Source organism: Tubulanus polymorphus, chromosome 4 (genome assembly GCF_964204645.1).
Source record: "Tubulanus polymorphus chromosome 4, tnTubPoly1.2, whole genome shotgun sequence".
Classification (NCBI taxonomy): domain Eukaryota; kingdom Metazoa; phylum Nemertea; class Palaeonemertea; order Tubulaniformes; family Tubulanidae; genus Tubulanus; species Tubulanus polymorphus.
In genome coordinates, this window is record NC_134028.1 from 7,914,058 (window position 1) to 7,934,888 (window position 20,831).

At 38.1% G+C, this 20,831-nt stretch overlaps 1 protein-coding gene across 2 annotated transcripts in view; it reads right to left on the reverse strand.

Annotated features, from left to right (window-relative positions):
* LOC141904723 (uncharacterized) overlaps positions 1–20,831 on the reverse strand; it is a 54,481-nt gene that overhangs the window by 9,837 nt on the left and 23,813 nt on the right. The window contains exons 33-71 of one of the 2 annotated variants that reach the window (XM_074793366.1): positions 20,566–20,696; positions 20,334–20,461; positions 19,979–20,200; positions 19,677–19,858; positions 19,396–19,526; positions 19,016–19,149; positions 18,685–18,885; positions 18,365–18,594; positions 18,063–18,190; positions 17,836–17,963; positions 17,449–17,655; positions 16,892–17,085; positions 16,499–16,623; positions 16,307–16,407; positions 15,940–16,109; positions 15,605–15,845; positions 14,891–15,088; positions 14,602–14,807; positions 14,038–14,171; positions 13,340–13,455; positions 13,042–13,245; positions 12,530–12,716; positions 11,717–11,893; positions 11,388–11,527; positions 11,092–11,208; positions 10,840–11,015; positions 10,088–10,164; positions 9,850–9,997; positions 9,583–9,756; positions 8,530–8,647; positions 8,228–8,418; positions 7,638–7,776; positions 4,978–5,179; positions 4,073–4,219; positions 3,552–3,608; positions 2,777–2,800; positions 1,546–1,735; positions 969–1,100; positions 198–281 (exon numbers count right to left, since the gene is read on the reverse strand). In XM_074793366.1, the coding sequence (XP_074649467.1) occupies positions 198–281; positions 969–1,100; positions 1,546–1,735; positions 2,777–2,800; positions 3,552–3,608; positions 4,073–4,219; positions 4,978–5,179; positions 7,638–7,776; positions 8,228–8,418; positions 8,530–8,647; positions 9,583–9,756; positions 9,850–9,997; positions 10,088–10,164; positions 10,840–11,015; positions 11,092–11,208; positions 11,388–11,527; positions 11,717–11,893; positions 12,530–12,716; positions 13,042–13,245; positions 13,340–13,455; positions 14,038–14,171; positions 14,602–14,807; positions 14,891–15,088; positions 15,605–15,845; positions 15,940–16,109; positions 16,307–16,407; positions 16,499–16,623; positions 16,892–17,085; positions 17,449–17,655; positions 17,836–17,963; positions 18,063–18,190; positions 18,365–18,594; positions 18,685–18,885; positions 19,016–19,149; positions 19,396–19,526; positions 19,677–19,858; positions 19,979–20,200; positions 20,334–20,461; positions 20,566–20,696 (5,991 nt within the window). The remainder of the gene's footprint in view (positions 1–197; positions 282–968; positions 1,101–1,545; positions 1,736–2,776; positions 2,801–3,551; positions 3,609–4,072; positions 4,220–4,977; positions 5,180–7,637; positions 7,777–8,227; positions 8,419–8,529; positions 8,648–9,582; positions 9,757–9,849; positions 9,998–10,087; positions 10,165–10,839; positions 11,016–11,091; positions 11,209–11,387; positions 11,528–11,716; positions 11,894–12,529; positions 12,717–13,041; positions 13,246–13,339; positions 13,456–14,037; positions 14,172–14,601; positions 14,808–14,890; positions 15,089–15,604; positions 15,846–15,939; positions 16,110–16,306; positions 16,408–16,498; positions 16,624–16,891; positions 17,086–17,448; positions 17,656–17,835; positions 17,964–18,062; positions 18,191–18,364; positions 18,595–18,684; positions 18,886–19,015; positions 19,150–19,395; positions 19,527–19,676; positions 19,859–19,978; positions 20,201–20,333; positions 20,462–20,565; positions 20,697–20,831) is intronic. The other variant, XM_074793367.1, reaches the window with a different exon arrangement.

The following is a 20,831-nucleotide window of genomic DNA, read 5'->3' on the forward strand; positions in this document are numbered from 1 at the left end:
ATTTGTCAAATCATGACTCCCAAGTTTAAACATTGCAGGGCTAAACAGCAGGGACATGGCCTGCTATGGCAGGGGCGAGCGCCATTTCCATGCCATCAGGTGCACACAATAGTTCATGGATTGGAAAGGTGCCTAAAAGATCCTGGATTGAGGATTACGTTAGTTAATCATATCAGATATCATTTCACCATAATTACCTTTCGACGTCTTCCTTCTGCTGCCACCTTGGCATGTTCCCTTTGATTTTCGCGAACATTTCAAGGTGCTCCTTAACAGACATACTACAGTAAAGAGAAGTATATAAGCCACGATCACATGAGCATTTTAGCCAAATTTGACCTGGAACAACTGTTCACACGGGTGCCAAATGGGCCCGAGCCTGTTTGGCCCGGGCCAAATTTCGACCAAAAACGTCGGACCAGGCCCAAGTCAAATTTTAGCACCAGACAAATGATTGCGTTTGAATTGCAACTGGCACCGGAAATGATCCACTTCGCTCTGTTTAGTATCGAGTGAATGGTTTGCGTGTGAACGCGCTCTCTAATTAGGCACGGACCAAATTTGGCCCGAGCCTGATCCGTGCCGTTGCCCATGTGATCGTGGCTATAGATAAGTTGAACCGTTTGTTCCAAACAGGGAACCTCCAACGCTTCTGTGGCAAGCGAGGATCTGCCATGTTCGCCAGTAGTTAATCAGTCTTCCGCATTCAGTTCCTTCTATATTCTTCCTAATGAACTATTCTCTTAAATACATTATTGATATTAATACCCATATCCGAGAAGAAAAATGAATTTAAAGTATATTTAGTTGATCATCTGATAACGTACTCGGGCGCCTAAAATTAAGTTGGAAGTTCATCGATAATGAACTCACTAATTTTGACAACGAAAGACTTGACAACTCGGTGTTGCAGCTCCCCATTACTGTGACCCGATGGAAAGTTTTCGGTTAACGGTTTTTTAACTTACTCTTTGTAGAGTACGTTTTGTTGCGGACAGAATCCGAGCGATTTTCTGATCGAATCGTAGCGCGTTGTGACATCTTTTCCATCGATGAACGCGGTACCCGAACTGGGCGGGGTAATTCCAGTGAGAATATTACTGCAATAAATAGATCACATCTACATTACACTAACCACAGATCGATAAACCTTCTCAAAATACAGCTCTTAATTCGGGCGAGGTCAATCCGGAATTTGATGTAATCTGGATATTATTTACGGTCAATCTATACATAAGTGTACGTAGTATGTAAAATCATGACATTTAATTGAGATTTCTTAACCATAGGCTGAAAAAGTGGTGCCTTGTTTCTCCTCGAGTTGAACCGGCTGGTGCCTGTCTAACCTGTACATTACTTTAAAAAAAAATCTCTATCAGCCTAATCATAACATGTCCCGCAGCTATAGAAATCAACTGATTACAAATCTTATTGCAGTTTACAAAGTGACCCAGCCGATTAGCAGAAACGAGGTATCATTTTTTAAGCTTATCTAGATCAAGCATATCTAACATATCTCCGTCCAAAGGTTCTCATAATACATACATAGTCGATGTTTTTCCTGCTCCGTTGTGACCGAGGAATGCGGTGACTTGACCTTCGAACAAATTCAAATTCAACCCGTCGACGGCTACTTTCTTCTTGCGGCAACATTTTCCGTACCTTTTCGTTAGGTTCTGTATCGAAATACCGATCGGGAATTCACGAGGTTCCCTCTCGTGAACTTCGTTCTCATCTAGGACAAAGAAAGTAAATCAAATCCTTAGAAACTTTTTCTATATATCTTAGATAAGTTTTTATCGATTTTAAAAATTTAATTCAGATTAAGTCAATTTTTGTCATACCCAACTTAATTCAGATATTTGATCCAGTCTGCGAGGAGTTTAAATAAAAAATCATTATCTGCTCACATCAATATATAGGTGGACCACAAATTATGTCCCGATTAGACGAGATCTTAAAGTGATCTGAATTAAGTTGGTTTCAATGTATCTTCAAGAAATTAAGAACCAGAGTATTCAGTGAAATGATTTCTAATTGGCTAAAATACCAGTCTGGTCTCGGCCAATTCGAACTAACCAAACGTTGGAATTGTATAAACTGGTTCTCAATTCCACTTAATGGTTTAACGCATAATGAGACGAGTATTCCGATCATAATTTCTTTCATTAAATTACAATTTGTATTTGATTGCGTATCAGCATTTGATATTCACAAGCAGTTAGTCATTCAATAACATTTCACAAACAAAGCATAACTCTGGAAGCAACTCGACAAATAAATATAGAGAAAAAAGGTTTTAAAAATATAGGAAAATGATTGGCAAATTTTATGCACCAACGAAGCTATCCTTACAGAATTCAAAGATGAAAAAACCACATACAGTATTTACAATTGCAGGAAAAATTTCGTTTCTTGAAAAAGAGCAGGCTACACATGGGGACCACATTATGAACATTCACTTTTCGAATATGTAAGTGGAGCCTGCCTTAAGTATACCCGGTAAGCTCGCAGACACGTGAAAACATTGAGATACAGAACGTCGAATAGGAGTAAAGTAAATTCGTATGGGACAGCCACTAAATACGGTTCACAGTAGATTTTTACCCTTCGATTTGAGATTTTTATCGTTTGAATCAATGTCGAGATATATTCCGCATTGAGCTAAAAATCAGATCACAAATAATCATCAACAAAAGAGCCGAAAAATCAACAGAAGAATATAGTACGTCATTTATGGTTTCATATATAGGTAGTTTGATTTCATGTTACTTACCAAAAGGTAAAAGTGGATTTAATTCTGTACAAGGTACACAACAATATATTTGAGTCATCTTTTATGAAAAAACTTACAACAGTGTATACCCGGAGTAGTTAGGGGCCATCCATTTTAGTATGTACGCAAAAGTCTCCTCCCCCCAAAGTATATATGCAAGAACGAATATGTTTGTGTAAAAATAAAACGTTTCTGTCGTTTAGCATAACAGGTTTTAGTAGATGGCGAAATATTTAGTACCGGGTTCTAAAATGGTGAAGATACAATCATTGTCGATGTAGCAGTCATGGTTTATCAAAGAACACGTCAAGAGAATATAAAATCCTTTAATAATCCTGACACTTCATTTTTTATTTGAACCCAGAATGAATGCAAAATATTGATTTCAGCAAAATCGTCAGACATACCAGTACATGCAATAGAAATACACAATTAAAGGTCAATAGCGTGCCAAATAATTATTAGGTCTGTACCGTACAGAGCCAGGTACCCCTCCGTCCCCTGTAAACATTTGTATGCATTTTCACAGACCCCCTCCGCCTATCGTGCTTACGTACTAAATGGATGATCCCTTAGGCATCGATATTTTATGTAAAGCAACAAGCTGTATCCATTTCAGAGCCATATAGGGAAGTGTGCACGCATGTATGTACATGTACGAACAACGTGTACATGTTTCAAGCATTGTTATGACCAACTGGCAATATTCATCTACGACAACTACTGAAACTATATATCATTCCATACAGTTTCCACAGCGGCCAAATCAATTTACCTAAAATATCTGCAGTCGATGGTTCAGTGGATCGAATACCCTTTGTCAAGCAGGCGCCTGAAAATTAAACGATCTATCAAATTTTAAAAGAACTTTATCCAACTCTAGAACATGATATCGTCATACCTGGCAAAGCTCAGGTCGGCTCTACATAGATTGGGCTGGCAAACTGTTATGAAGTTTTTACCGAGACATTTGAACCGTTCGATCAGGGATTCAAAAAACGTTTTAAGGGAAAACTAAGTGGGATCATGCTGTGTCTCACGTCAAAAACTGCTTCCAGAATGTATGTGTATGTATAAGCATTTGTGCATGATTATCAAAATAAATGGTGAACGTTTGAAACAGCTATTACAATCATGCTTAGAACACCGTTCCCGTATTGAGATTTCTTTTCACTCTTGTCAGGCGTTAGTGAAAACGTGCCATAATTCACGATGAACTTCATGACGTGCGCGTTTTTTGTAACAGTGTTAGATAACGCTAAATCGAAATACGATGACATTTCCGTCGGATCTTACCTTTCTCGTCGCTTTCGTAAATCGGGTTCACGTATTGTCCGATTCCGTACTTGTTCTCCATTTTCGTCGGCTTTTTCTGAGAACAGAAACAGTTCCAGTAGCTCGGAGTCAACGGGAAATACCAAGGTCGCGGAGTTCCATATTTACCTGAAAAATCACAATCTCGAAGATGGATGAACATGATCTTATTATCACTTCCTCAATACCTGATTTACTATTTCAATTGATCACTAAATTTTAACATAATTTTTTTCAATTATTTGTTTCTTACATCTATTCTAGTGTATGTAATGGAAATTAGTACTATAACTAGTTTTCATATGACTTTAGCTCATAAATACACAGCAGAGAAATAATATAACGTCAACTGTACGTTCTAAATTATATATCCTAACAACTATAGCTATGTGGTTTGTACGGTCTTGGAGTAATCATTTGAAATGATTACTCCAAGGTACGGTGATTGATTCGGGCTGTACTTAAATAGTTTTCATATACTGCCAGAGGCGCATTAAAAAAGATTTATAAGAAACACTTTGGTTTTCTCGCGCCAGAATTAACAATTCGAAAAAAAATAACCAAACCCGAAGTTAACCAAAACCAATCATAGAGAAGACCTATACCATGAGTGCACATATACATACTTAATGGTGTTTATACATACGGTACACATTGTGGTGTTATAGAACAAGGACATTTCTTTTTTCACTATGTTTCTCGTTTGTCCTGTACACTTTATTGAATTGTCAATCCAATAATGTCTTTGTTTTCAAATTAAGGCCCGATAAAGTAATTTTGAATTTGATGTTAAATTAGGTTTGTGAGTTGTGAGGATATTCAGTATCTATAGTAATATTCACCGCTGGCGGAGAGGGTCATATTAGGTCTCGCGGAATCAAACTTACCCGGGTAAATGTTTCTAACGTACCAACCGATCACGAAATATATCAGACCGTCGACGAACATCATAATGCAACCCCACTCAAACGTCATCAACGACAGCACGTACGTATCTTTTGTGTTCGACCATTGAATTCCGACGCCTCGGTCCTCGGCTCGGGTCACGTGAACGGTACTGAAGCTGAACGCGGACGTTGAGAACAAACTCTATCGAACAGAGAGGGAGTGATATAGGATGATATTACGTCAGAAATTCTGCGATAAACGCCGGGAATTCTGGGCCTGGGGGGGGGTCGTTTTTGCCGCGCAACACACAACACACAACAAACTTTGAAACTTACGGAATGTCAGTGGCGTTTACACGAGGATTTCAGTATGTTACCAAGCCTTCATGACAGTTGAATTATTGGAGGCCTATTCAGCTTATTAAGCGCAGAAATTGATTCCGCACCGAAAACCCGATCTCAGCACAGTACTGAGCTGGACGTGTATTTCCTGAAGCAAGCCACCACGTATTGTAATACACTACACTCAACCAGGATCCAGTTGCTCAAAAGTTGGTTGCGGTTAACCCCCAGTTGACATAGTAAGGATTATATTTGGTATGTTTGGATGGTATCTATCCACCGGTTATCTTCAACCAACTTTTGAGCAACTGGCCGCAGAGTGTGATTTATTCATGCACGTGGCAGTTTTTGACTTCGTAAGCCCTGAATCTTGTGTGAACGCCGCTAATGTGCTGTGCACCGAATACGACTATATAACAATTCGAAGCATTAATGGAAAGTAATTACTGTTAAAACTTCAATGCTAACACTTTAAACAGGTTTAAAGAGTTATATTCACCGAAGTTAAAAGGTATATATGATAATGGTATTTCATTTTATGGCGATTATTGGCTTATTTTAGGTGTCAGTGTGCATGTGAAGTTTTTGACACACATTTATATACGATTAAGGCCAGCCAATGAGTCTTTTTTGGCTCAATTTCACTTGTCTTGACATTCATTACCGGCTACCAATGTACTCCTACTTCTGGTTCTGTCCCCGGTGCTGGGGCTACAAATATATTCTTAGCTGATTTTTCTTATCTACAGTAAGATATTTGCACTGTGGCACACGGGAATTACAGAGTTCCGATATAAACCAACTCAGCTTAATTCTCAATGCTCATTGGTCAATTACCAGCAAAGGCTGACTTTGTAACGCTCCAGTGCCGACCCGCGAGTACGGTATATTTGTAGCAGCAATTGGGGGCGGCGCCGTATTATCAAGCCCACAGTGAATGTGTTCATAAGGATTGGATGAACAATTCTTGAATATGAATATAAAAATTTGAAATTGAAGATGAATTTGGTGAAATTGACGAAATTGAGCCTTGATCTCCATTGGATACAGATAAAATCTCATTGAATAGCGGTTTAGTGACGTGGTACATGAAACTAGTGTGGCATAGGAGGATGCAGCCAAAATATCGGATACCTGGGTTGAGACATCTGATGTACCAACCAATGACGAAATATACGGCACTATCAATGGCCATCATGTAACAAGCGTGGTGAAATGAACTGGATTTCCACCAGAATACCTCGTTCACATTTGACCATTGAATGCCAACGCCTTCTTCCTCGAAATATGCTACATAGCCGGCCGCCGATGAAAATGCACTGCCATGCAGAATAAACTGTAAAATTCATACCCAAAAATCATCATTACGAGAACCTATAACTGGGACCATCCAAACATCAAAAGTAAACAAATGATCAATTGCCTTTGATCTAAATTCTGTACGAACAGAGGATTATTTCCTTCAGATGATGCAAAAATGCCGAAATAACAGCAACATGAATACATGAATATATAGTTGCAGTTACATTGTGGTTGAATAGCCACGCTCAGAGTTCGGGAATGGATAGTACATGTAAATAAAACTGTACCTCTAGTTACATTACACATGCAGGTTGTATGATTAGTCATAAGCTAAAAGCAGCACCCGATTGAAATTTAACTCTTGAGAGTCAAATACTGCTTGGAGAACACCACCAAAACCTGCCCCCCTCCCCCTCAAATATAATTCTAATCATAACAAACTGATCAGCATATCAAATGCTCACCGAGTAAAATGAGGCCAGATTCTAAAATATCGTGCAGTGTTAAAGCTATCAATGACCAAATGACGATCATGAAGTGTAAGCGTATGGAATTTTCAAATGAATTAATGAGAAGCCCGTTTCAAGCAAGCATTAGGTGGAAGAATAATGACCCAGGTTCAGTTTCACAAGAAAAATATAAGCTTAAAATGACGAAGATGTAATGAATTATAGTAGACTGTGAAATAACGAATAGCAAATAAACCAAAAGGTTGTATCTGAAATTTAACCTGGATATGGCTAAGGGGATAATCTTGCGTATGTTTTTAATATCATACAGTATATGATCGGAGTCCAGGGATACTTGAAAAGTAGTACAATGCTTGACGATCTGACCATTTACAATAATGCTCAATCTCAAACTGTGACATAATTCCAGGGTTTGGTAAGAGAAACTTTAAATTCTACTCGTGCATTTCCAAAATTGTTCTTAACAGTAATTACCCGAAATTAAAATCACTTTTCACTTAATTCGGAAAATATTCCAAATTTGTTTTGGTTGAAGAGTCAGCTTACCGCTAATATTTGTTGCCAGAATGTCATCTTGACTTCCAAAGCCTCGGTGATGATATAGGCTTGATAGGACATCAGGTAGAATAGTATACCGACCAACGCAGCCAGGTTAGATCGATTGAAGAATGCACTGACCATATAACTAGAAGAATTCACATTTACTTTTCATGAAGGTGATTAGGGAAAAGAAGGTGGAGTCAACCCTTGATCCTTATCGACTAATCACTTCTTATCAAGTTAACTAGCAAGTTAAGTCAATACCGGTATAGCCCATTTTGCCAGAAAGTTGAAAACATTTTGCATTATAACCATCAAAATGGAGATTGGATATACAGTAAAATTTAAAGGAAAGAAACAATGTTCAACATTCTTATTCTATTCCGAATAATCTTTCTTAATATGGTGACTTAGAATTCCCTGAAGTCCAACCTGGAGGGTAATAAACTGACAAGAATGTCTGGCAGCAGATGACCTGATGAACAAAAAGTAAAATACAATGATAATCACTGAATGATATATTCACAAGATGTCATTTCAGTTCTCTTAATTCCCTAAAGAAAGCTAGTTTACACGCACAATACAAGTGTACATACCACATCATCAGGGTAGAGAATGAGAAATCCATAAAAAGGAGAATCAGAATCAGTGGATTACTGTACGGCAACAGCGAGGAAACTTTCATTACAAGAACGATCACTAACAGCAAAGCCATCATCAACAGGAAATTGGTGATAAACCAACTCACGAAATTGACGACGCTGCTCATTCCCATGACTTTCATCACCTAAAATAATCGGGAAGTTTCATTTTTAACGCGTAAACATCTTTTTCGCTAAATCGATAAATGTTCTCCGGATAGAAAGTACAGCGTTTATATCGACTGAAATTCACCGACCTCCTCGATTCCCGTTTCTCGGTCGTAGACTAACGATTTTATCGCGATTCCGATGAACGTAATCCACGTGATAATCATCATCAGTGGAAGTAAGAATTTATAGACGAACGATAAGAAACTGAAATCAAATTTGTAGAACATGTCGTCAGCTACAATTCTGCAATTGATTGAGGTTAGGAAATATGCACGGGTACCAATTTGGGTACAAGGAAGGTTACAGGACAGCCATCTTGTTTCTGATTGACCTATTTTATTTATGATTGGCCTAAGGATGATACATATACTACGAATATTTGAATCGGAATCTTCACGTCTTTTCCCGTCTGTTCTTTAAGGATGATACATATACTACATATGAAACTGAGAAAATTTATCATGGCATCTTCAAAATTTTCAATATGTGTAAAGAGCTGATTTTGGCAAACGATAAATAATTTAGGTCAGAATAAATAATTTAGGTCTGTTGCGTTTGAATCGGAATCTTCACGTCTTTTCCCGTCTGTTCTTTAAGGATGATACATATACTACATATGAAACTGAGAAAATTTATCATGGCATCTTCAAAATTTTCAATATGTGTAAAGAGCTGATTTTGGCAAACGATAAATAATTTAGGTCAGATAAGGTCAGTTTTTGGGCTGCAGATGTGCCTATACACGCATGAACCAAATATCAAGACAATCCATTGAAGCATCTGAAAAACTTCCCAAAATAACTGTCTTCTGTCTATGGATGGATAGATGACTGACAAAAAGTGAACAAAACGAGTCCCAAGGAGGCTAATTAGATATTTTCTGTTAATGATTTAGACGAATCCGAATGTTTAAGATGCAACCGAGCATCTATCATCAAGTGGATTTCTTAAACCGTAAGCCGGAAATATTGGCGTATTGGGCAAAGCTGTAAAAATCCATGTATTCTAGGCTAAAAACTGCCCTCGGCTAATTGGCCAGAAAAAAATTTCAAATTTGACTCAGATATCGAGTCATAATTCAGCCCGGATTGAACATGAACTAATTCGAACTGATCAACTTAGCACAGCACGGAACTTACCTATCTTTCATGTAACAAGGATACGGGAACTGTTGCGTTTGAATCGGAATCTTCACGTCTTTTCCCGTCTGTTCTTTAATAATCGCTCGGTCGATCATGTCTTGCAGCGGTAAAAACCCTCGCAGATATCGCAGATCCTCGGCGAAGTTATCACCAGGTCCCGGACGCGTAAATCTACGATAGAATGAACACGAGTTCCAATCGAATCTCGAAACAATGCGAGCGAATTTAATCATGATATTTACTGTAATTGGAATATCAACTTACGCCAACCACGATGTATCCGTATTCATCGTATTATCGACATCGACACGGATTTTATACCGAACAAATTTTGGCAACGTTCCAGCAGTAATCGTATTGTTTGCGGCTCGTTTCTTTCGATTTTGTTGTTGTCCGAATTCAAATACGATACCTAAAACCAAACAGTCGTAAACGTAACGTCGTGAAATGATGTCCGAGAAAAACTGAACACACTATATGAAAATTTCCTGTCCACATATACCTCCAAGAAGTTTTCTTTCTTTGGCCCACTTAGCAGTGACAGTCTGCAATTCCTTCTCTGATGAAACCCCAACATATCTGTACCAATGAATGATACAATACACATGAAACAACTTTTATCATGTACTATGATGGCAGGCTATACGTATAGTCACTCAGAAATTACATGTTCTGTAAGTTACGCAAGATTTTTTTCTGGAAAACTACGGATAAGTTTCTGATCCAAGAGGAGGGGTGGGGGTGGCAAGAGTTGCAAAAGATTTTATTCCGGAATATTTCAGAGAGTTCTGATCTAAGAGAGGGGTGAGGGTGGCAGAATGCCGGAAGACTTTTTTACCGAAATTTCAAAGAGTTCTGAACTAAGGGTTAGTGGGACCTCGAAATGTAAACACCGTATTACGTATTGTCTCACCTAACCATATCCCCTACCTAAGCACTTCATAACTAGTTATGAAATCTAACAACCAATATCTCAAGATTTTGAAAATGAAATACTGTTTCCAAGAGAACTGAATCGTCAGCAATAATGACCAGAGATCCCCTGGATATTTCCAAAAGGGAATCCTCCAGACTTATGTTATCCTCTGCATATCACTAGGAATCTTCCGGAATATTTCAGGAAGAAATCCGGAAATTTCAGACCTTCTGTACAGTGAAATTTCTGGACATGACTGCACACAGTAGACCTTCTTATGTATATAGAGTAATATTGAGCAGTCATGTTAACTAGCATCTTCATGACTTAAGTCTAACCTATTAACATCCATGCATTCTGTGAAATTAAGTGTTAATCCAGCCAGTTGTTTTATTCTAGCGGTATCATTTCTAGAAACAGTTGTCATGTACGACAGACTGTCAATCAACTCGGTCCCATCTACACCAGTTATAGACATCATAGCTGCGCCTACCATTGGGTTCGCCATCGATTTCTACAATAAATCGATTTCAAATCTTTATGTATTTCTGACCATCATCAAAATAGATACGAGAGAATCCGATGATTACCTTGATTATATCCAGTTTTGGTCCCATGTCTGATAATTTTTCCAAATATTGAACATTCTTATTCACTGATTTCAGCATGTCTATCAAACTGGCGAGCTCCTCGTACGTAGAATTTGCCTACAAAAATATCAAAATTAAGTTGGAACTTAAAATCCACCTGCGTGATCAACAGCAGACACAATTAGCTAAGTTAAACTAAAGTTAAGTGAGTAATAGTAACATCCCACTAATGTCCAAGAAAAAATTTCTTGGGCGAAACGCACATGTTCTGATGAAGTATGTGAACAAATACTTACCGAAGACATAATTCTTCTTGTAAGTGGCGTATTCGGCGTGAATGCAACTTTTCCCATCAGGAACGGCTTGAAGAATGCCCAGATAACCGGTCCAGCTGGTAAATCTCTTATGGTCTTGAATATATCAATACAGAATTCACCTTGAACGAAATCAACAATCAATGAATAACAAACACATTATCGTTAAGCAAGCTTGTTGGGACTTAAAATCCACTTGATCTATGTGTTGTTATTGACCATAATGTAGATATATAGGAAGGGCGGTTGTGCAACAAATCAAATTTCTTCGTAGTTATGCTTAGGAAATTGATGTATATGGATGAACTTACTCTTCTTAGCATCTTTGAGAATTTTCACTTCATTCAAATACGAATCACTCAAATTATCAGCTTTTTTCTGTTCTGCCGACTGCCCAATTTTACCGGCTACATTCATTTCATCGTTGACCGAAAACATATTTTCCATTCCGCACATCATTCTGCTTATTGATTTCATCGCGCCGCTCGCTGCAATCATTGACAAAATAAATGAACGCCCTAACTTGCGATATAGAGGATTTTACGACGCTTATCATAAAAGAGTATTTCAAAGTGCCAATATCCATGATGAATATGATCAGCAACTCTTGTGCATTGGGGTTTTTACTCTTAACCTACTTAAGTGATCTAAAATACTCTGCATTCAGCTGTCATCAGGCCACACACTCATTTGACAGTGGGTGGAGCGAAGCAATGAAGATATAAGTAAATGCTTTGCCGAGAGACATTTCATTAGAAGTGGAACATTGCCTTTAAATATTGAAATAGGCTGTCATCAGAACATTAAACTTGAAAACCGTATTTGTACCTTTTGTGATCTCAATGTTATTAAAGACGAATTTCATTTTGTTCAGATTTGCTACAACTATACTGAAATTCGATCTATCTTACATACAACAGCAAAAAATAAATTCAAAGACTTTGAATTAAAATCACCCGAATCCCAATTTATATTGATCATGAAAAACCTTCAAATTGAATTTTCACACTATATCACATAGATAAATAATAAAATAAAATACATACAGCACTGGGTTCAAATCACAACCTGGCATCACACCCACACCACTACTCTGCATCATCGTTTTTCAAAAAGAAAGTTACCTGATGGTGGATCTGAGCCGATCGTACTTGTGTCAAGTGAAGGAATATCATTAGTCATATTGGCAACAGTGTACATCACTTCAGCGAGGTGCTCTTTCATCGGTTTCATTGCTTGCATCATTTCTTTCATGGATTCTGCAGAAACGTTTGATTTTCTCAACAAACCATTTATGCCCATATTCATAGCCTAAAGATACAAACACAGGTTGCATGAATTGGAGAAAATGCTTAAACTCAGGCAGTCTGTATTCAATAGATATCAAGAACATGTTGCTAAAAGGCCGTTGACCTGAGCCCGAGGTTACGGATTCAAGACTGGTCATAAAAACAATCTCACAACTTAATACTGCTTTGGATTTAAGACTATTTTCCGACTAAACACAAACGTAGACTTGGGTCTTGCCTGAATTTCATTGAAACACTTTACTGGTTGCTGATTGAGAAACCTCGCTCAATCAACCATATTCTTTTTGGGATACACTGTTCAGCTTTAGCGTGATGGCTATTCTTACCGTTTGAATAAGACGACCGATGTCGAGATTTCTCAGAACTGTTTCCGTGATGTTGACGATCAGTTTTCGATCGATGGAGCACAAATGACGGCTGATATCCTCAATCGATAGTGTCGGTGTATTCGATACAGTTAAAATCTTTCCGAGGTTCGTAGCGTTACAAATGAGCTCATTGATGTTGGCTTTGTTGTTAGCTACGAGCACCTAAAAATAAAACAACCACGTTATCAATATTCTCTAACAATACTGTAATTTCATGGTGAGAATCTATTTTCCCCCGAGTGTTTGACGCACAAACCTGTAGATACGAGAACGGAGCCATCATCAGAGCTTCACTGGCATTCTTAGTAAGTCCGATGCTAACCAAATAATCGGCGAAATCCTCAGGCGATTTGACGACATCCTTCAGCGCAACTGTAAAAGTAGGAATATGGTATTTTCACCAAAATAACTTAAATTGGACCACGTTCATCTGTCATATATCATATTCCTTTTTTGGTTTTATGTTATAACACAAAGCTGCCAACGTGCATATATCAGGACGACTACCAGTATGGTAGCTTTCAGAGGGCAAACAATTCTAATCAGCGGTACAAGACAAATACTGTGGTTGAAAGATGGGTTTGTTCGGGGACTATCGCAGTTAGTAGCTCTGTATGTAATCATATACACATCGTATGAGTATGGCTGAATGAATGTATAAGTTAGTTAGTAGAGTTTGACGTCCCAACCTCAAGTAACAGTGGGTCTTAGGAGACGACCAGGGCCTTTATAAAGGTTGCTATTGCCCTCAACCTGACTACGTTAGCAGAGCTTATTCCATGTTATTGACAGCCAGCGCAGAGGTGGTTTCAAACCAGGCACCACCTGCTTCCCAGTCCTCCACTCAACCAACTGAGCTAACTGCACAAGACTGAGTATATGAATGAATGAATGAATGAATGAATGAATGTACAATGTATGAATGAATGAATGTCTAAAACAATAAATACAAACCATTCAGAGGCATAAAAGTCTTGTATACGTGCAACGATTTAACACCATTGGCGAGTTTTGCCAAAATATTCATCACTCGCTTCGTCGACGGATCTTTTCCGATTTCCTCAAAAGTTTGCAACAAGGATACAATGCTGTAAGAATGATTGAATAATCAAAGGGTTTACTTCAGATTCTTGAAATTAAATCCTCAAATGGATTCTAGCTGGAGACAATATAGAGTAGCTGGCTTGGGAGATGTTTGCCGCCTACAGAAGCTCAGCTGTACTTCTACCCAGAGTCAAATTTGGCCCGTGCCTAATTAGAGAGCGTGTTCACATGCAAACCATTCACTTGATACTAAACAATGCTCAAACAAAGCAAGTCACTTCCGGAACCAGTCGCAATTCACACGTTATCATCTGACCCATGCTAAAATTTGGCCGGGCCTGGCTTGACATTGTGTAAACAGTTGTTCAGGCCAAAAATGATTGTGTGATCATGGTTATAGACTAGGATAAAGTCAGCCAGGAGCACCTGTTCTGATGACTTCGCATACACTATAATAATCATCACTGTTAATACCTGTCAAATATTTTATCCGGTTGGTTATCCATTATGAATCGCTGAATCCTCGGCAAAATTTCCAGCGCTTTCTCCGTTGAAAAGTCGTTCAATATCGCGAACAAGTCGATCAAAGATTGGCTTCGTTTGATGATGTCACCGGCGTATTTGACGATGTCCGATATCAAGGCGACATCGGTAATCGCTAATCCCGACGATTCGAACGCCTAAAGAACGACATGAAATGAAAAATATTTATATTTTATATCTTCCCGATGATATTCCAATAGGCCACCGAAAGAATACTTACTCGGACAATAACGTATCCGATGTTGACAGCGTCGCGGAATTTGCGAATATTTGATGTGACGTTCTCCGTACAGATCGAGTCGGTTATTTTCTTGTAGTCGACGTTTAGCAGCGGCGAGAAACTGATCGCTTTCGCCAAATTTTCCGGTTTGCAAAGCGTATCTTTCAGTGCTTCATCTGATTTGTTACCCAGGTGGCGCTTCAAGTAGAGAAAGCAATTTTGACAATCCATGTGACAATGGGTCTTGGGCTCCGAAATTACCATGCATTAGTTCCCATTGCATTTTGGATATGTGGTATCTAGGACCATTAGCTAAATTTTGTCAAGACTTATTGAACTTCGACCCCGTTCCTGAGTTATGAGGTTATCTACAAGGTCATGGAGCTCTAAGAGTTTTTAGGGCCTAGTTCCGTAACTAGGTGGCGCACTGGGCCCATTCTTTGCACTGCACAACCAGACCACCAGACTAACGTTGCACCCAGGTTTCATCAAATTGACCCACTATTAATGAACCTAAGTAGCAGAAAGAAAGACCCACAGACTGACAGTACGAGAATAAGGGTCTCACAGAAGCCCACAAACCAAGCAATTATAAGAGACAGCAGCATATGCCTTATATCATTTACTAGTGGGTGAGGGATTAGTAATTTAGGACAAGAAGGCAGAGGAACCATGGTGAAAATTTCCTTATCTAAATATATATCTGAAACTTACCAAATCAACAGTCACAGTTGCTCCGAGCAGAGAAAATGCAACCTCGGGTGCCAATTTCAAAGCATCCACTAGGATTTCGGAAGCTTTCGCCTCTGACGTGAATAGTTTTGCCATCTTTAAAGTCACTGATTTTTGGCTCAACAACGGACGGAGAATCATTTCAATATCCATTATATTAAGAAACTCTTTCAGCGCAGGATCGGAGAGCAGTTTTGCGACAGTAGCGCCCATTTCAAAAGCTCTGCCGATACAAAAAGAGACAGAAAATTGAAAGCACACGATTTTCAAAATCCCAACAGCAAATGATAATGACGTGGGTTGAAATAGCTACTTACGCATCGATAGTTTTCAGGATTGAAGGTTGGGCTTGCCCGGCATGACACTGATGCACTTTCTCGAATAAATCCGATTTTGAAAAGCGTTCCACTGCGGCCACATATTCCGATATCACGTTATATGTTCTTTGACATGAGAAATGTGCCGGCTTTGAGAACAAGTTTTCAAACTGAAACAAACAATAAAGTAAGAATTTTTAAACGCTTTCTAATGAAACTAACCGACTTCAACAAAATTACGGTATTGAAATCAAAATAATCATACAGATAAAGGTTTGAGTCTTAAGAATATATCTAACTGGAGGTCAATTGTCTCTGAAAGATACCTTGCGAGATATAATAAACTTTATGCAAAATTTTCACATACCCTTTTAACAGTCTCTTGTATTTTGAGTTTGTTGACAAGTTCCAATAAGCCACTAATGTTCAGGTTTTTCAGCGAGCATATTACATCAGCTATATTAGGCTCTGTGAAAAAAAGCAGTCATAATCGATTCAAACTCACTATCACGTATGTTAATTGCCACGAATAGCAGTTTTCCATCTATTCAACAACTACCTATTATGTTCATTTTTTCAGCAAATATCTCATAAATGGTCAACGTTCCATCCGTTAAATTAGCTATCATTTCCACCATTTGCGGCGACAACATCTTAACGGTGGCCTGGCACGCGGCGTTAATGCTGAAAAATTTGTGAATTTTAATACCAATTTTCCCCAATATCAAACACTTAGGCAGGTTTTGATTGGTTTCTACCAATTCCGGAATTCCTTCTGGCATGTTCGTTTCAACCAGAATATGCTCTCCTTATTCAGGAATAGCATAGTTTGCAAACATGATAAAATGCTGGAAGAAAGTTTGTAATCCGGAATTACAATTCCTTAACCAAAATATGTTCTATCGAAACCTGCCTTACATTTTTCTTTCATCCTTCTTACAATAGTCATTACCTTTCATTATTCATAGTTTTCGTGGCATTCAGAGCGATTTCGATAGGTTTAAACCAATTCGCTAAATCTACAGTATCAATACCAGTAGAATTCATCACCTGCGCGAATGATGTCATCCATTTCTGAAATTCCGTTACGTAATAAACGAATGGGTTTCGAGTTAAATCCGCTGGTTTCGTAATGGCAGCTGTGACCTATGCAGAAGAATGTTAAAATATTGTTACAGTAATGGACTAGAGATAGCAGTCGTCCCATGGAGAGAAATACTCGTAAATAATATGATTTCATATGGAAATTGAGATTATATGAAATGTTTCCATAAAGTGCACCCGTGTCAAATTTTCCGCGAACTTAGATGATAAGATTAATATGCACGTAAGCAATAATTCTTTTATCATAAGATACAAGTGAAATTAATCTAATCTATCGTAATAATAAGAAACACAAGGGTATAATGAAAGCCATAGTGTTATAAAACACATGTAGAATTAGCTTAAGTTTCATTCGAAGGAATAGCATGAACCATCTTGTAAGGCTATATTTTTGCAATTACGTACTGCATTAACGAAGTCGGTCATCCTGATAAGTTTGACAATTTTGCCGAATCTCAACGAGTCGGATTTCAACGCATTGCACATGGCTGTCTGTATGGCATCAGCACTGATGACAGAATTGTCCCCGAACAAGAATGTTTCTTGGAAAAACACAGCGTTACACATCATATTAACAGCGGCCTTCTCATTCGCCATCAAAAACTGGGAAAACTAAAATATCGAAAAATGAATGTAGCTAGTTCGAAAAATAAGCGCATCAATGCCATAAATGCAAACCGAACCAGAACTTCGGCTGTGGTTGATTTCACAAAAACCTTTTTTTTAAAAAAGAAAACCTTTTTAGCTGAAATAATTGTAATTCAATAAATCAACGCATCAGATGAATCTTACCCGTTCTGGATTCACTACCGCTGTCAACAGAGAAGCCGTATCTGATGGCGATAAGTAAGGCTTCAAGATATTAGCCAATGCAGTACTGTTAGGTAAAATTCTTGATAAGGAGATCTTCGTATGCGGACCTGTTTTAGAAGACATCTTTTAATTATCAAAACTGCGCGAAAAAACAAAACCCTTTCACAAAATGTTTTAGCTTTGGACGTATATCACGAATATCTTACCTAGTGATTTCAGTATCTTGTTAAATTGTTCATATACATTTGCCTGTATAGCAATATTTTTCTTCATTTCATTCCAGAAATTTTCTCTTCGCAAAAATGGATCCACGTAGTTCAAATACAGAACAGCTCTGCAAAATATCATTCTTCGCTGTAAATATCATCCTTTTTCATATTTACATGAATGACATTATGGTGAATGATAGCTTCATGATATCAAAATCCCCGTAGAATTTCTGAACGTAAAAGACCTAATACCGTGAATAAAGAGGATACCATCAATTTGGCAACGCAAATGTACTTACAGATCCCAGAATTTCTTCTGGATTAGTTCTGAGATATGAGACATAACAGGCAGGTATTTCTCCAAATCGAGCTGCCACTTTACGCCCGACGGTAGCTTGTTCAATGCGGTGAACACATCGACGATGCTCAGCAAATTCGACTTCATTTTCGCCCAATCATTCGGAGGAAGTAAACGTTTCACGATACCGTCAATGGATGAACCATTTTGAATCAAAAATTTAAAACTTAACTAGAAGAACATGAACAACAAACAATAACTTTAATAACGTCGAAAGACAAATATGTCGAACAGTTTTCAGATTTCAGTCAATATCCGTACCAATTGAACGAGGAATATGTATTCTCCCGTGTTGAATCCGGCAGATTTAAGCGCTGAACTCCAGTTTTCACCGGGAATACCACAGATGGCAGCACTCATCGCAGTTACATTCATGTATAACGTAGCACTTAGATATGACTCGAGCGTATCCGGTTTACATATGATATCCTGCATTGATTTCTCTTTCGCTATAACTGTGGCCTGATATGAAAAATACGATTTACGTACAACTAAGACATATATCACAAGACTACCCAGTACTTCATTTGATTTTGATTAAATACATATACATGTAGATGAAACCATCCACATATCTTCGATTAACACTTACAGAAACTCTGTAGAAGGCTTTGTTATAATCGGAGAGAGCGATCGAGTCAGGACTAAGCTGTGCAAATAGTGTGTCGACCAACTCTTTAATTGCTGTGTTGTTTGACAGGAGATTTTCGATTCTTGATGGACTTCCTAATAACGTGAAATCAGATATGGTATACAAGTCTCAAACCAGTCTAAATGAACTTTGAACCAAAAGTACAGTAGTTGGATTAAACCTGTTAGATTTTCATTAGTCAGCAGAGGTAAAGTTTTACAAGAAATTTAAACTGGAATTTTTGGTTTATTTCCTATTGGTTATATAATGTTTGTTTAAGCTTAAACTTTTGAATGACACCAGACCCCCCCCCCCCCGTAATAATGTGCTGGTTTAAATACCTGCTTTCTCTAGAAAATACTTCGATATTTTCATACTGTCCAACACTGATGATACTTGCAACATAATTTCTTTAAACGATGGGTCTATATTCTCATATGCAGAGCCAATTGATGCCATTAAAGACAGCAGCCTAAAATATATATGCATTTTGCAATCTTCACAAGTTACCTTAAGTATTAGAGTTAGCTTTTCTAAATAACTCCCAGTCGTAGGTTTATTTGGTTTATTAACCAATAATTTAAACACTTTAAATTCGGTTCCAGTACTAACTACAAAATACCTTTTTGGATCCATCTTTGTAAGCTCTTGCAATGTCTCTAACCAGTTTGTCGTGTTGAATAGCATCTTCAAACTTTTGCCGATTGACGGACTACTCTGAATCATTTTCGTAATCAAATGCTGTAACTGTTGTTGGTTCATCAACATTGAAGTGAAGTTGCCATTCGGACCCATTCGGTGAATCTGAACATAAAAATAGAAAGAACATTCGTCCTCATTAATGCAGTCGCAAATAAAAACTTGGTTAACAAATTAAGATGATCTAGCATGATATAATGTACACTGCAATGTACACTGTCTAACCTGCATGGCGTTTCTAATTTCGAACTCGTTCTCCAATTGTTGCATGAAAGCCGGTGTTGCTAGGCGACAGATCTGTTTGTGCAGTTCTTCGATAGTAATTTTCTGTTGCATTTGGTTTGCCGGTAATTTCAACCACGAGTGGAGTGGCGTACTACACAGCCTGTCCTTCAGAGTGGACTCGTTCAAAGCGCCATTCTTGAAATCGTTCATCAGATTATAAAGCTGAAATATATTTGTAGATACACAAATATCTAATCAGTTAATTCGCGATTTACATCGATTTTGTAATCAAATTATCATCTTAGAATTCTGTATGAATCAAGCTTGAAATGTAAAATGCTTATGAAAAACGTACGAAAAGTGGGCTTATTTCTGAATTCAAAAGCACAGTAGCCGCGCGTGCGTCGAACCTCGCCACAGATGTCAAGTAGTCTCTCATTATTGTAGCACTTTTCAGCATCAATTTCAGTGTTATAGGCTCTTCTACAAAGAAAGCAAAAATTTGTTGCCATTATTTCGTACATCATCTCCCAAGTTTTGTTTACCTGCTTGTGACAGGTGTACATGCTCATCAGAGGATGACTTACTGAGCGCCTGTTCAAGCCGAGTATTGATGAATTTCAAGTAAAAGTCTACAACATCCAATGCCTGCAGTGCAGCTCTTCCCTGCGGTGACCGCTTCAAAACTGCTGAAAGCTCATCTAAGGCTTGTCCGAACCTGCGAACAAAAGTACATACAGTCAAACCCACAATCCGGATCAGCTTAATCTGGATTTTGGTTTAATCTGGACAATATTTGCAGTCGATATGTTCATTAACATGACAATGGCTTATAATCCGGATTTCTAGTAAA